The sequence below is a fragment of the Ascaphus truei genome, chromosome 8, assembly GCF_040206685.1.
Source record: "Ascaphus truei isolate aAscTru1 chromosome 8, aAscTru1.hap1, whole genome shotgun sequence".
Classification (NCBI taxonomy): domain Eukaryota; kingdom Metazoa; phylum Chordata; class Amphibia; order Anura; family Ascaphidae; genus Ascaphus; species Ascaphus truei.
The window spans coordinates 51,832,218-51,848,401 of NC_134490.1; the positions used below are offsets into that span (position 1 = coordinate 51,832,218).

Consider the following 16,184-nt stretch of genomic DNA (forward strand, 5'->3'; position numbering starts at 1 on the left):
TATTAAAATGATAACTGGCTTTTGTAAATGACCCACAGTAGCTGTTGCGGAGAATCACAGTCCCACATTGTGTGTGGATTGTTGTGATGTATATGGTTGTGTGGAAGGAATTAAATATCGTGGTACAGTATGCATAATAACCACAACTTCTGTTTTCCAACTGCAACTACTGCAGCTTAACATCCATGGCACACAAATGGCTTAATTTATCCTCCTCCCCCTGGAAACAGGTCTGTGTGTACAATACGTTAGGATGCTGCGCTGCAGCACATAATGGATAGATCAAATAATGTGATCTCAAAGCCATTATTGCTGTATTTAGCCATTTGCACTCAGACGCTTGCTTCTCCATTAGCAACATTTTACATTTAGGATACAATAGACACCTTGGGCTAAATTCAATTACCATAACTCAGTGGTAGTCTTGTATAATACACGCTGATTAGTATAAACATGCTTATTTTGAACTCTGCACAATTTTCTCGCTTGAGTGGAATATGCGTTTTTCCCCCCCATTCTTTGTTTTAACGTGGCGAGCCCGGGCAAGTTTCTGTCTGCACAGTTAAGTGAACATGACATGAATTGTCTTTTGAGAAAGTTGTAAACCTCTGCAGGCTGTCAGCCCTCCCGGATATCCGCCATGGAGGGCAAGCGTGAGCATGTTGTAGGAGGGCTATGAATTATGAAAGCTTTTTCCACGAGTGAAAGAAACATAATAATATTTCAAGGGTGTATCTCCCATGGCTGCATTGTGTCTTACATTATACTTAGCAGCTTGTGCTATGCATTTCCCTGACTTTCTGTGCAGGGGGACAAAACTGATGCAAATAGTTAAGCTTTGTCTGGATTGCTCTCTCTCTCCCAGTCCACGCAGCCGTTGACTCCTCTTTACCACCAGTTGTGGCATTTTTGTGAAGAAAGCACAGGCAGTTTCTCCCATTCTCATCCATTCTCATCCAGCAGCGCAACCGACTTTTTCTTCTTCACTAGAAGAACTTCTTTTAGCTTGGCATTTTTCGACTTCCAATATCATGACAATTGAAGTGACCAATTAACAATTTCATGACCATTTTTACAAGGTGGCCGAGAGGTTTATTAGACACAATTATTCTTATTATAATAGGAAATGTTAGTCATGGACACGAGTAAAATAGGGAATTAGTTAAACCTAAGAGCCAATTGGTCAATTGTATATACGCCCCAAGTATAATAATATTATTCTAATAATACACTAAGTGATCTGTCATAATCCGTGTCTTTATCAGCATATTAATCTCTTATTGGAAGTACTATCCATCTTAATGAAGAGCAGAGTAGAAGGCTTAATGTTTCACAGTGTGAGTCAGAGTGAAGTCCTGTAAATTAGTAAATAATACACTGGTCCTGGATACACTTCAGCACCTGAAGCTGCAAGTTTCATTAATTGATTCACAGCCTTAAAACTCAGGACAATGCTAAGATAAATGTGTGCATATATTTCAAGTCTTAATAATGTTGTAGCCACAATCCCCTCCTGAAGCCTATATGACTTACAGTAATATAATGTTAGCATCTTGAACCCTTAGTGTTAGAAATCATGATTTTCTTAATTTGTAGCTCAGTGGTTCTCAGCTTTTGTTGATCAGGGTCACCCTGAAGGATTTTTTAAATCTGAAGATGCTCTTCATACCCCACTTATCTGCTCCTCACTTACATACTTACACCTACCCTCCTGTTCACAAACACACATCCAACTCAACCACCCTCTTCTTACATACTCCACATTCACCCTCACACATCATAGTCGCCCTATTACCCACTCCACATGTATCCCCCCTTCTCACACAGCACACTCACCCTCTTTCTTAATCATAAACATTACATTCACCCTTCCCCTTCTCTTACTTACACCACACACCTTCAACCACCCCACAAAAGCACTATCCTACCTCACCTCCACCCCCTCCACCACATACAAAGCCATCACACACCTCAGACACACAGTCATCACACTCTCATCCTGACACAAATCACCCCAACCTTCCCACACACCACAAACATTACAGCTGCTCAGCGGGCACGTACTGCGCTGTCTGGAGTTGGAGGCTCCTCTCTCTCCTCTGTGCCAGGCTGAGAGAGGAGAGGCAAATCACAGTCTCTGTGCTGGGCTAATAGAGGAGACGCGTATCGCAGCCTCTGTGCTGGGCAGAGAGAGGAGAGGCGGATCGCAGCCTCTGTGCCCGGCTGAGAGCGGAGAGATGGATTGCAGCCTCTGTGCCCGGCTGTGAGAGGGGCAAGGTAGTTCACTGCCTCTGTGCCGGGCTGAGAGAGGAGAGGTGGATCACAGCCTCTATGCCAGGCAGACAGAGGAGAGGCAGATCGCAGCCTCTGTTGGGTTGAGAGAGGAGAGGCAGATCACAACCTCTGTTGGGTTGAGAGAGGAGAGGCAGATCACAGCTTTTGTGCCGGGCTGAAAGAGGAGAGGCAATGAAGGGGTTAACCACCAGTGCCATGCTTATTGTGGGTAGCGGGGGTGGGTGAAGGTAGTATTTGGCCCTTGGTGGGTGTTTAGGCATTTATAGAAATGTAGGCCATGTTTTAATTTTTTTAAATACAGGAATGGTACCGCAGGCCAGCGGGGGACCACCTGAGGACCCATGGACGCCCACAGGGACTACCCGAGGACCCCCGGACACATGCGGGGACCCCTGTGGGGCCCCCGGACGCGCAAGGACCACTCGAGGGCCCACAGACACCCGTGGGAACCACCTGAGGGCCCCCAGACACCCATGGGAACCACCCGAGGGGCCCCAGACACCCGAGGGGACCACCCGTGGACCCCGTTGGGGCCCACAGACACCCGCAAGGACCAGCTGGAGGCCTACGGAGCTAGCGGGGACCACCCAATGACCCCCAGACACCCGAGGGAACCCCACAGGGTGCCCTGTGGGGCCTGCGGCCACCCTTGAGGACCACCCGGGGACTCCCGCCAGCCTGTGGAATTAATCCTGTGTGTAAAAAAAATAATTATGGTTTTATGTGGGGGCAGAGGGGGTGGGCTGTGTATTGGTGGTTATTACATATTTACGTTTTATTACTTGTGGATTGTAGTAGGGGGTCTTTGGAGCAGGACCACGTTTATTTGAGATCCGGGGACCCTCTGCTTCCCGAGATACAGGCCCCGTTATGGGGTGCCAGTAGCTCCTATGCATGTAAATGTCCCGCGTCACGTGACCGGGACATTTCAATGCATAGGAGATACCGGCACCCCATAATGGGGCCTGTATCTCGGGAAGCAGGGGGTCCCCGGACCTGAAAACAAAGTGGTTCTGCTCCGGAGACCACCTGCTCATCTACACTAGTAATAAAATTTAAATATTTTTTTTCCGGGCGATATTTGCTCAGAGAGAGGCGGCTTTCTCTCTCTGCAGCAGAAAGAAATTGCCAGTGAGCCCTTTTCGGAGGGCAGATCATCTCGGCGCCGGCTACTCGCCATTTGTTAAAATGTTGCGATCACTGGTATTCGGGGCTTTCTGCATACCGTGATAGCAACGCTGTCAAAAATGGCGATTTAAAAACCCTGGGGACTTTACTGCATAAGCCCCTATGTGTGTTAAGTTACAACACATTTCACTTTCAAGGGATGTGGTTTAATGATTTGGTGTTTGTCTGGGGTTCATCTCCTTGTAACTTGAGGGAGAACTCATTTCTGGGAGTCATTGTCCCATGTAAATCTGCAGTACAGGCTGCATTGTAAGTGGGCCTTCTCACTCCCTGAGGGAAGGAGATTCATAATAGGAGTTTAAAGCAGGACAATTTGAGATATATCGAGCACATAAGTGACTAGATAACATTTCCTGTGCAGCCATTAGAGGCCTCATTAAATCCACACAATGGTAAGAATATAATCAAAGTCTTTTCTTTGCAGCCATTCAGTTATGATCCAGCAATTTGAAATTTGTATTAATCATTCTTACAAATGATGGGCTGAACATTGATGCAGTGCGGTGATTCAGACCGCGTGGAATGACTAAGTAATTATTTCATGTATTCGTACCCTCTCAGGAAATACTTAAAGGGGCAGCACGGCTTGAAAACACTTTTGCTTTCCACCTGGGTAAGGAACGCACGCGGACTGAAGTCATCACCCTGGAGGTCACAAGAAGTGAAGCTATAAGTATTTAACCGGAGTTTACCAAAGACAAGTGAACAGAAATCATTTAAAAGCTGCCCCCCCACCCTTTGCAGTATTTATTTTAAGCTTCGGGTATTTTCTTTGCGTTGAAGTATACAGTATCGTGTATACCAGAATAGTAGATTTTTGGCCTCACCGCGCGCCGTTCTGTAGAGGATACTTGGTAGAAGCTTCTGATGTGTTGGTGCAGGCTTGGAAGAATGGCTAGGACCTCACCTCTGTCAGGTGAATATTACACCTGAGGAAGGGAGTCCCCCCGAAAAGTTGTGCATCCAGACACCTGCAAATCATTTTTTGACATTTAAAGCTGCAGTTCAAGCTCCCGGTTTTTTTTTTTTTTTTTTTTACTGCAATAGTTTCATGTGGGCAAACTCTACTTGCCTAAAGAACTGCATAGCTGCCGGTCAATTCGTTCTCCGTCTATTGATCGGCGAAGTTTGGCGACATCTTTAGATCTGGGGAATGTAAATGGTTGCTATAGGAACAAACATGCTTTGTTAAAATAAAATACAAGAAAATTGGTCTTTCAAAGTTGTTTTTTTTAAAACAGAAAATGCTAAAAGTATTTTTTCTTACTACAGAACTGATTTATTAAAAAAAACACACATGCAGGATATTGACTGAACTGTAGCTTTAAATAGCAATGTCTTGTAACTAGACGTCATTTGAATAGTGCAGCCAATATAAATTCACTATCTTTGATTTTCTTGTATATCAATGTCAATTTATTTATTTATAAAAATGTTTTACCAGGAAGTAACACATTGAGAGTTACCTCTCATTTTCAAGTATGTCCTGGGCACAGAACAACAAAATATATCAATGGCGCTCTGCACTAAGACATTAAAAACATATATTATATAGTAATGGAAATATACAACCAGTGGCGTGGATGTTTCTCCTGGGAATGGAAGTTCCACAAGTGATGGGATACCATGTAAGGGAAAAAAAATTCACAACATAGTGTAATACTGTTAGGCATACATACAAACATATAACATGAGACGGACACTGAGAACAACAGGTGACTAATTACAAACACATTTAATAAAGCATATCATTAAAAATACATATAATACATAAAATATAAAAATGTTAGGACACTCCAACTCAGGTGGGGGTACCTGCTTACCAAAAGTAAGAAGGGTTCAAGCAGTGGATATTTAAGAGTATCCCCTCTATGGAAGGCTGCTGCTGCTGCACCGGACTGCTGGGCTCACACGTGTGTAGTGCACCGTGGGTAGTGCCTGCTACCTCTGGTTGTAGCTTCTGCCTCTATGCGCCGTGGACACGGAAGATTCTCGTGTCTGCTGGGGAATGCACTACGTTTACCCCTGAGGAAGAAAGCAAGACTTTCGAAACGCGTAGGGTGTCTCTGAAAGGTCCTCCATACTCGGTGGTGAATCCTGTCCCCCTTGGAACTTGCTGGCAGATGTCCGTTGGCTGCCGAATCCGGGCGGATATCCATCCGCATCCACAAACAGCTCCGTTTGGCGCGCTTTCTACAGCCGAGCAGGAAGGGATTACCATTCCCCAGCAGACACGAGAATCTTCCGTGTCCACGGCGCATAGAGGCAGAAGCTACAACCAGAGGTAGCAGGCACTACCCACGGTGCACTACACACGTGTGAGCCCAGCAGTCCGGTGCAGCAGCAGCAGCCTTCCATAGAGGGGATACTCTTAAATATCCACTGCTTGAACCCTTCTTACTTTTGGTAAGCAGGTACCCCCACCTGAGTTGGAGTGTCCTAACATTTTTATATTTTATGTATTATATGTATTTTTAATGATATGCTTTATTAAATGTGTTTGTAATTAGTCACCTGTTGTTCTCAGTGTCCGTCTCATGTTATATGTTTGTATGTATGCCTAACAGTATTACACTATGTTGTGAATTTTTTTTCCCTTACATGGTATCCCATCACTTGTGGAACTTCCATTCCCAGGAGAAACATCCACGCCACTGGTTGTATATTTCCATTACTATATAATATATGTTTTTAATGTCTTAGTGCAGAGCGCCATTGATATATTTTTTTGTACTGTTCAATACCTGACTGGGGTTCAGGGATATATCACAGGCTGCCTACACACTAGGATATAGCGCTACCTATTTGTTTTTTATCTTGTGTCCTGGGCACAGAGTTATAAAAATACATGGTTACATTAAAAGAACAGGGTTAAATGGCAGTTAATGTGGGATTGGGGTGTAATACCCACATTACAGGGTGATTAATCTGCATCTTCGTTCAACCCCTTCCTCTGTATTCACAGGGGCCACCAATGACTCCTGATCCACATCATCATTTTGAATTATGTATATCAGGGGTTCTCAACTCCAGTCTTCAAGACCGCCCAACAGATCAGGTTTTCAGGTTATCCCAGCTTCAGCACAGTTAGCTCGATCAGTCTCTGTTTCAGCATAAATGGCTCAATCAGCGGCTCAGTCAAAGACTGAGCCACTGATTGAGCCACCTTTGCTAAAGCAGAGATTTCCTGAAAACCTGACCTGTTGGGGAGTCTTGAGGACGAGTTGGGCCCCCCATATGTATATCATTTTCTCTTTCCCACCACTTGTTTCAACCTGTTTTATCATCTGTGTAAATGTCATCTCCCCCATGTTCTGCATTTCATCTTTTTTCTGCACCCCATGAAAATTGGTAAATAGTTATTTAGAAAAAAACAGAACAAAAAAATCGGAAACTGAAGTGAAGCTTTTTCATGTAAACCACAGCCGAAACAGATTAAAAAAGCAAGCAAACCCCCCAAACGGATAACTCACAACATACAGTACAGTAGCTGTCTTAGTGTAATTACTTTAATTTCATTATCCACTCAGTGTTGCTTCACTGCAATTATTACATTTTTTTCATGTACTCTGCACTGACACAAGTAGATTATTTTTAGCATATTGTTTTCATCATGTGTTGGTGTCTAATATACAAAATACCCATGGAAGTTCACACAAACATCAATCCTAAGAAGTAGAGTACAGTATTAAAAAGAAAACCATTGAGTGTCTGATTAGGCTGTAGCAAACGTGTCCTCTGAAACAAATCGGACATTAGGCTCCTGGGACATCTTGAGGTTTGGACAATGGCCATTAAGTGGAAATCAAGGTATTGCATTAAATGTTATAAACCGGTTGCGTAACTTTGTCCCCTATTCCCTAGCTCAAAAAACATCAATCTTTGTGAAGCAGTTAGGTAATGTGTGGGTGTTCTGCAGCCTAGCAGAGCAAGTTTCAATGATTGTCTTTACTTTCTCCGGGCTTCCGCTTGAATGTTTTTTTTTTTTTTCAGAGTTTGGTTTATCTGCCAAAATTAAAGTTAGAATGTTAGCTCAATGGGACAGGAAGTCCACTATCCGCGTAGGGTTCTATTCCATGAGATGGATTGATGCTGTTCTGAATGGGTCAAAATCAAATGAGTGGCAAATGCATTCAACTGTCATATGACCCGATAACCTTATTAATCTTGGACCGTCAGACAATTCTTGCCAAGGAATGTATTTAGTTTCTCTTAAAACTAACAACCTGCTTTGATGCTTTCTGTAACACAGTCAGTTAAATATTGTTACATGTTTATATAGTGAACTAGGCAACTATTTGGTGTACAATTGGGTTGAAATGCTTGACAGCCTATAATAACCCTTATACTGCAGGGGGCATGAGGGAGCGGGGGTGACAGGGTCGAAGAACCACGCAATGAGTCACTTAGAGGTGCAGTACCTTCAAATATGACCTACTTTTGAAAATGACGTGAATGGGATGCACAGTAAAGCAGATTATAACCACCATTTTTATTTTAATGTCCTAGCTGTTTTACATTTTTAGACATTTTTTATTTAAAAAGGCCTAAGGCCTCGAGTAAACTGTCCACATAGCAACTCCTGCTGTTTATTCGCTCTGCGCCAGGCAGAACAGAGCTGATTTCCATGCAGACTACAAATGATCTTATCTGAAAAAAATGTCTTATTTTCATCTTCTCAGATATAGTCTTTTGAAGGCACTAAGTGAGAGGCTTAGCAGACTTATTGATTTAGGTTTTGGGCTTATTTTTTGACTGAGCCACCTGTGCTGAAGCAGGGATATACTGAGGCCTGTCACGTAGGCATACCTCAGGTAAGGCACCGCCTAGGTCTTGGGGCGGCCAGAGGGAAAGTGTAACAGGGCTGCAGCTCTCCTTTTTTTTAATAGCTGTGGGTTTGAAGTAGGGGGTCTCAGGAGCTGAACCGCATTAATTTTGGTTTTGGGTACCCCCTGCTTCCTGAGATACTTACCTCCTTAGGGGCCCAAGTGACCGGGACATTTAAACCTGAGCAAGAGATAACTGGCACCCCGTAGGGGGTATCTCAGGAGGCAGGGGATCCCCAAAGCTGACATTAATGTGGTTCAGCTCTGGAGACCCACAGTTTCCTATCAGGGGGAGATTTTTTGGGTGAGGGGGAAATAAGTGCTTGCTTAAGGGCGGCACATAACAGGGTTAAAAGGCGCGTTTTCTAGTTGTAAAGAATGTTTCTTAACACTTTTTCCCTTATTTCAGTTTGTTTTTGTCCATCCTTATCAAATATTGACAAATACTCCTCGTTTTCCCCCCCATTCTTCAGCTGCTTTTTGTCACTCCTGCTGGTTGCTGCGGTGGTCTGGAAGATTAAGCAGACGTGCTGGGCTTCTCGCCGGAGAGAGGTTAGTTGATAAACTCTTTGCATGGGGTGGCCGGTTGTGGGAGCTGTGATCATCCTCTGAATTTGTTGCATATGCAGTGACAGCTGCTGTGCGTGCTTAAAAAGACGCAGTTCCCCCCCCCCCAAAACTACGACCTGCAGAGGTAGCTACCATGATTGTACCCACTAGGGCACTCCGGCGGGGGAAGTAGTGTGTTAGCCCTGCCCCTTTCTCGCGGGTTAATTTAAAACAATGGGTACTTTTCCCGCTGATGCGTTGTGCATGTCCCACAGCAGTTGGTTCCACACAGATTTTCCGTTGAAAAGCTTGGTTAAGGAGTGAGACGCGCGTTGGGGCGCATGACTTAAGTGATGTCATACATCACAAGGGGGCGCATGTTAGAGAGCGAGCTATGGAGGAAATACAGCGCTAGTGATCTTGAAGTACTATTCACTTACGAAAGCATACTAATAGTCTTCCAAGTACTACTCGGGCAGATACACACACACACACACATACACTATCTTAACTGCCCAGACGCTGCGCTCACAACAAACAGTATCTACCTTGTATGGGTAGCAGTCATACATGAAACTAAAGCCGAGTAAAAGCTCCAGGAGAACCACTGTAGTAATAATCATATAATCGGTTAAACAGTTGGCATGAGTACTTTAAGGTCCAATTGCTAAATTGCAAGCCCAATGAGTCAGAGAGGGAGAAACCCAGGACACTTAAGGGATTTAAAGACCAGATCGCCAGGTACTGGGATAGAACATGTATATTGCTTGTGAGTTCCATTATTTTTCTGTGGGTCCGCTGTTCCACGAATCCTTGTAGTAGTCATACATACCTACATCACAGCTCTCTCTCTCCTACCTCCATCTTTGTTGTTTTAGTTTTAATTGACCTTTGATACTATAAATTACAACTATTTTAAGCAAACACTACTAAAAGTTATATTTGAGGAGGTCCTCCTGCTATATAGGCATTACATACTTCTTAAGAACTATCCATATGTGGCGTAACAAACAGTATTAGACAGCACACAAAACTCTGTATAAAGTGAAATAATAGATGCAAGACGGGAACAAGGAGGACCCTGATTCCTCCCAAATAATCAATAAACCACAAATGTTCCCAGCACTCAAACGGAAAGAACAGATAGTAAATGGATCAGCCAAAAGTAAGTATTTAATGGTACACGAATGATGCAAAAAATGGTCAAACAAAGACCGAAAAAGAAAGCACTATGTGCTAGCGCAGGGACAAGGACAGGGAAGGGGAAAAGGGAGAGGGGAGAGGAAAAGAAAAGGGAAAACACGGGGAGTTAAAAGTCCAGGGCAAGGGGGGCAACGTCACGTTTCGGGGTATAGGAACCCCTTCTACAGGCCCGTTCCCAGGTAGACCGTAGTCACCTGGTACTTCACTAAACCCTGCAACAATGTCCCTGGGAGACACAGTGACAAGCTATCACTTGTCACAAGGCAACCCAGCAATGTGACTGCACCAGGAGGAGTTTGCTGCCACAACCTGTTTTTGCCATTGGACATTTCCTGCATTTACTGGACTCAAAGCTCTCCAGCGTGGGGCATTAACCCTTTAGCACCCTGCTTTGCCAGCTAACTCCACTGCTACTTAGATAGCCTTTATTGTGTTGATGTATACCTTTTAGGTTCAGACCCTTATCATCCAGTTTCCCTGTTACTCACTTAGGGTTAGTTGGTCTGAGTCTTGTGCCTCACAGCCTACCTTCATTCTGTTGGGATATTCAGTGATAGCTTGTCACTGTGTCTCCCAGGGACATTGTTGCAGGGTTTAGGGAAGCACCAGGTGACTACGGTCTATCTGGGAACGGGCCTGTAGAAGGGGTTCCTATACCCCGAAACGTGACGTTGCCCCCCTTGCCCTGGACTTTTAACTCCCCGTGTTTTCCCTTTTCTTTCCCTCTCCCCTCTCCCTTTTCCCCTTCCCTGTCCTTGTCCCTGCGCTAGCACATAGTGCTTTCTTTTTCGGTCTTTGTTTGACCATTTTTTGCATCATTCGTGTACCATTAAATACTTACTTTTGGCTGATCCATTTACTATCTGTTTTTTCCGTTTGAGTGCTGGGAACATTTGTGGTTTATCCATATGTGGTGATTTAGTGTGCCACAGCGAAATAGGTATCCTTTCCTGTCCTCCTTTGGACATTTGTTACAGCATCTAATTAAACCTTAGTGGAGAACCTGATTTTATATATATTTTGTGATATCTTGTAGCAGTCGCACGTCTACAGTACCCTATCTGTATATCATTATTGTATTGTTTGATACCTAAACCACATACACCTTTTACTACACGTCTCTAGAGAAACAATACCCAAGTTTTGTTTTTATGCCGGCAAAAAGTTGGCGGGTGAAATTGAGGTCTGCTGAGTTTAGTATTGGAGAGGGGGGCGTGGCAGCCATATTCATTGAGGTTTTAGGTTCATTTTTTAGTAATAAAATACACAGTTGAAAAAATCAGCGAAGAAAATGGAGAGGTGAAAACAGACATTGTACCGTGTGGTATTGTGAAGAAAGAAAAAATAGCAATGCAGGGAAAACGGAGTCATTCTATTTGTAAGGAATGGGAAGATCGGGCACTGCTTCAGCGATTTCACAATCCATGTTTAAAACGTCTAACCTGAATGTTTTGTTCTTAATTTGTAGCACACTGATGCTGGGATGAGTATTGTACAATTTGTATATATGCAATTATTTCTCAATTGTATAAAATTATAAAATGGTAGCATCCCAGTTTTCCCATGCACCGGGAACCAACTGATTAGTATAATTTCTCTATCAAGTGGAAACTATAAGCCTGATCTTTTAACATGTGTCCATGCCAGATGTGCCAACAGGTGTAAAATTGCTTTGGGATATTCTCTTAGATCCAAATAAGCTGATTAATGTGCACTAAACTGGTCCTGAAGGGAGGACAGTGGAGACAAAGCTCCATATGGAATGGGAGTTCTCATCAAAGTACTTGAACTTCATAATATTCTGCCTTTTTGTAGTGCTGCCATTTTGTTAGTATTGAGGTTTTATTGGCAGAGCAAATGAGTAAATCCCCGGCTTAATGACTTGCCTATTTAAATGGAACTTTATTATTAGAGAGGTTCAAGTTTTACTAGCATTAAATTATGATTAGTAAATAAACTGCTGGATACATCGTATTGTATTAGTTGAGTGAACTTAAAGAAAACTTGTGGACCTTTCAACTGTTAAAGTGCATTGCTTTCAAAGTGGTGTTTTGTGTCTCAGACACGTTTTGCTTTGCGTTATAATTCATGTTCCACTTAGCAAATGAAAATATCACTTGTGAGCACATTCACATGCCTCAGACAGGTCTGCAACTCTGCTTTTCACCGTTATCTCCTAGTGCAGCGGTGCGCAAAGTGGGGGGCGCGACCCCCAGGGGGGGCGGGAGATTGTGCTGGGGGGGCGCGGGCAGTTGCAGAGGCCCCGCGCTCTTCCCCCAGGCATTTAAATTAAATGCCGGGGGATCGCGTGAGGCCCCTGCAACTGTTTACTTACCGGGATTCAGCCGTCTGTGTTGCGTCGCCATGGCAACGCGGCGTCAATAGACGCCGCAGCACCATGTGACCTGACGTCACACGCACACGCAGCGTCATCTGATGCGCCTAAAGGAAGGCAGGGGGGCGCGAGAGCCGGGGGCAGAGAGACAGGGGGGCGCAGCACAAAAAGTTTGCGCTCCCCTGTCCTAGTGTATAGTGCTTGCACTGCAGCAAGGGATTCTGGGAAATGAAATGCAAATGAGAACACAGTGTTCCACTTAGAATGTAACTGTATATCATTTGATTTTCACAGTCAAACATCCAATTTATGGGCATATTCATTAAAGTGTGGGAATGGCGTTTGCATACAGTGATTAGAATCTCAGAAAGACTTTCCCCACTGAAATCAGATAGCCTGGATCACACTGAGACCTGTGGTAGAGACTTACTAGAGATGAGTTACAGGACTGTATTATAGATGTTCAGGGTGATAAAAGCACTGGATAAATGTGTTTCTCCCGATATTCCCCAAGAAGATAGCCAGTGCTGGCTTGTCCTATAACCCATAGTCAGTGCCTGGTCTTTGCCACAGCATGCTCTTATTATCTGTGAGGACAGTAGATGGTATCTGGGACATCCCTGTAAATATCAGCCTGTCTCAGGATTTGATTCCTAATCTTTAAGTAGAAATGCTAACTTTCCATCTCCTTCCCTGATTATCATGCTGTCTGCACCGGCATTACTATCTCAGTGCTTAATTGTATCCAAATAAATCAAAGCAAGGCTGGATAATGCCAAGACGCTGTAATTGCTGCTGTCATAGCTCACCTTAATCGGATTATCTGCCTGTGATGTTTCAAAGTTAGGTTAAAAATAAATAGCTGTGGGTTCATTAAATCTCACTGCCAATTTCCAGTGGTTGTACAAAAAATGACAGGAAGGACAATAAAGGATTGGACCTCTGTGTTTGATGAGCCTTAGCAAACCATGTCTGCTTGTCTTCCCGTAGAAGCAGCATCTAAAGATAGTCTTTATGAGAGTGTGGAATCATTGGAATGCAGTATGTGAGACAAACCTGTGTTTCACAGAATGAGGAGGAGGATCAGCAATGGGATGAAGGAGCGTTGTGACCTTAGACAAGTCATTTGAGATTTGATAAAAGAAATACCCTTGTGTTTGTGGTACTGGCTGGCAAAGTGAGAGACCCACAGCAGCCCGTGTGACATTAAAGCAGCACAACTTGAAATATAATGTTATTTTTTTTAAAATAAATCAGTTCTGATATATAAGATAATAGTAACTGTCTTATTTATTCGACTCTTCATGAGTTTGAAAGCATCCTTTGATTTCTATAGCAGGTTTTAGCCCACCTCTCCAGCAGGGCAAGATCTTTGCATCACTGTCCTGTTTGGGATAATTTTTAGACAATATTCCCAGCAGTTTGAGCTGCAAACTGTAACAATAGATAATGTTACCTTAGAAATATCAGGATACATTGTTGCTGCTGAGATAAACTGAATGAAGGATTGATTGAAACTGAAAGGTGGTCATTTTGTTTGTCACACAATCAGGAATTATAACAGGTGCACCAACTGATTGTCAGCTTAGGTAAGAATGTAGAATTGCTTAACATATAAAAATAAGAAAAAAATAGGGGAGAGTAGTATTGCTGCTTTATGCACATCTCTATATTTCAGCAACTATATTCCATGTTTAGCATAAGGGATTACATGTGCCTGTATTATAAACACTGAGTAAATGAAGACGCGCGCAGCCTCAGCGTTTGACTCACTCCAGACGATTAGGACTCTAACCCACCCTAGGAGGAGAAACTTTCAATTGAAAAACATTATGAGCTACAATTGTCATGTACAATAAGTTGTAAATAAATATACTCCTATTTAACCATCAGCACGTATTCTCGCTCAGTCCAGTCAGACATGACATGACCTCTATCCTCTGCATTCTTTGCTCTTTTTATGGCGACCTGGTTGCAAATTGTAATGGGCTCTTTAGCTTATGCTACTCTGAGGTTTAATAGCCTGGAGCAGGAGTGGGCAACTACAGTCCTCAAGGGCCACAAACAGGTCAGGTTTTCAGGATATCCATGCTTCAGCACAGGTGGCTCAGTCACTGACTCAGTCTTCGACTGGGCCTGATTGTGCCACCTGTGCTGAAAACCTGACCTGTTGATGGCCCTTGAGGACTGGAGTTGCCCATCCCTAGTCTAGATGCCCATTTTGCTTTATTGACCTGGCACAACAACGCTTACACTGGGGTGCTATGTACAAACAGACTAATGCTTGTGTGTACCTGTCCAGATGCTAAAAATATGTTGTTTATTACTTTCTCAAGATTGATGGGATTTCTATTGCTGTGCTCTATGGTGCTACGTAGACTGGCAGTGTAACAATGTGTTGTTTATATTCCTTTATTAGGCCATATATACATCTAACAACAGGTTCTCTGACACTGTAACTAAGTGCATGATCCTTTCTAGAAAGACTAACTAACCCCTGTTTATTTTTTGAAAGGTATAATCTGTTCAGAGTGTATTATTGACGAGGTTCATTCATCCTCTAGTCATACCCAAGATCTGTGAAATAACAGAGTGATGAATAGGTTACTGTGACAGCACAAGGTTTTGCTCACAGTACATCTCCGCTCTGATCAACAAATATATATTTAATTATGAATGAATTTGCAGAGTATATTACAATCTGTTTGACTTTCAGTGGCGAGATTGAAGGTAAAACTAGAATCATGCATTAAATATGGTGGAATATTGGGCTCACTTAGGGCTCGATGCAGTAAGCGCTGAAAAAGAGAATTCGCCAAGCTTACCGATTTGGCATGTTTTTGGCAAATTTCCCTCTCCGTATGCAGTAAGTTCCGAATGTCTTCCGAATCAAGCCGAAAACCATTCCGCCCACTCTCACGATGATTTGCCGATCACACACAGGTGTATCGGCGTGCATGGCGGGGTGCTGTTAGTTTCGCCAATCAAACTTCTTGCTGAATCAGGCATGTATTGGATAGCGTGGCATATTTAAAGGCAACGTGTACTGTTAATCATTCTCTGTGTTGTTGGGAGTGAGAGAGAGAGAGACGCACAGAGCTGGGCGATTTAATATTTGCATATTGACTGAGAGACTTGTGTATTGTGAGTGTTTTGTCCTTTGTTGTTTTGTTTACATCTTTATCTTGTTTTGTATGTGTAAGTGTTTAGTGTGATTGGCTTTACATTTGTTTTCTGTTTTTTGTGAGTGCTAGAGGTATGGCCGCAAAGCGTGGGAAGAGTGATGCTGGTGTAAGTGGTAGTGCTAGTCGTGCGAGTACGCGTCGGAGTGAACGTAAGGTTCAGGGGAGTGATGTTGCTGGGAGTGCGAGTGCTGTTGTGGGAGTGCGAGTGCTGTTGCTGGGAGTGCGAGTGCTGTTGCTGGGAGTGCGAGTGCTGCTGGTGGCTCAGTTGGTGCTGGTGTGTCTGGTGGTGGTGTTGTTGCTGGTGGCACGCTTTTGGAGTCTCTTCCATTGGAAGAAGGAGAGTCCAGTCAGCACCAGCCAAGTGCTGTGGCTAAACGTGCTCGGAAGAAACGTGTGGCGCAACAACGTAATCCTCGCTTAATGACAACGAAAACACAGCTCTTGTCACTGGGATTCTCGAGCACTATGACAGTCTGTATGGACATTTAGTAGGTAAGTCGACCTTTGCATTCATTATTCAAATACATATTATCCTACGTCATGTGAGGTGTCTTCATATCAAAATATTGGTCCATAATATCTAGCAATGTTACTTACTTTACA

General features: G+C 43.5%; 1 protein-coding gene across 7 annotated transcripts in view; it reads left to right on the top strand.

The window, feature by feature from the left end:
- Nucleotides 1-16,184, top strand: part of ATRNL1 (attractin like 1) — a 662,687-nt gene that overhangs the window by 388,531 nt on the left and 257,972 nt on the right. For 6 of the 7 annotated variants that reach the window (XM_075611983.1, XM_075611984.1, XM_075611985.1 and 3 more), the window contains one exon: nt 8,783-8,861. In XM_075611983.1, the coding sequence (XP_075468098.1) occupies nt 8,783-8,861 (79 nt within the window). Of the gene's footprint in view, nt 1-8,782; nt 8,862-13,386; nt 13,583-16,184 lie in introns of those variants that run through there. The other variant, XM_075611986.1, reaches the window with a different exon arrangement.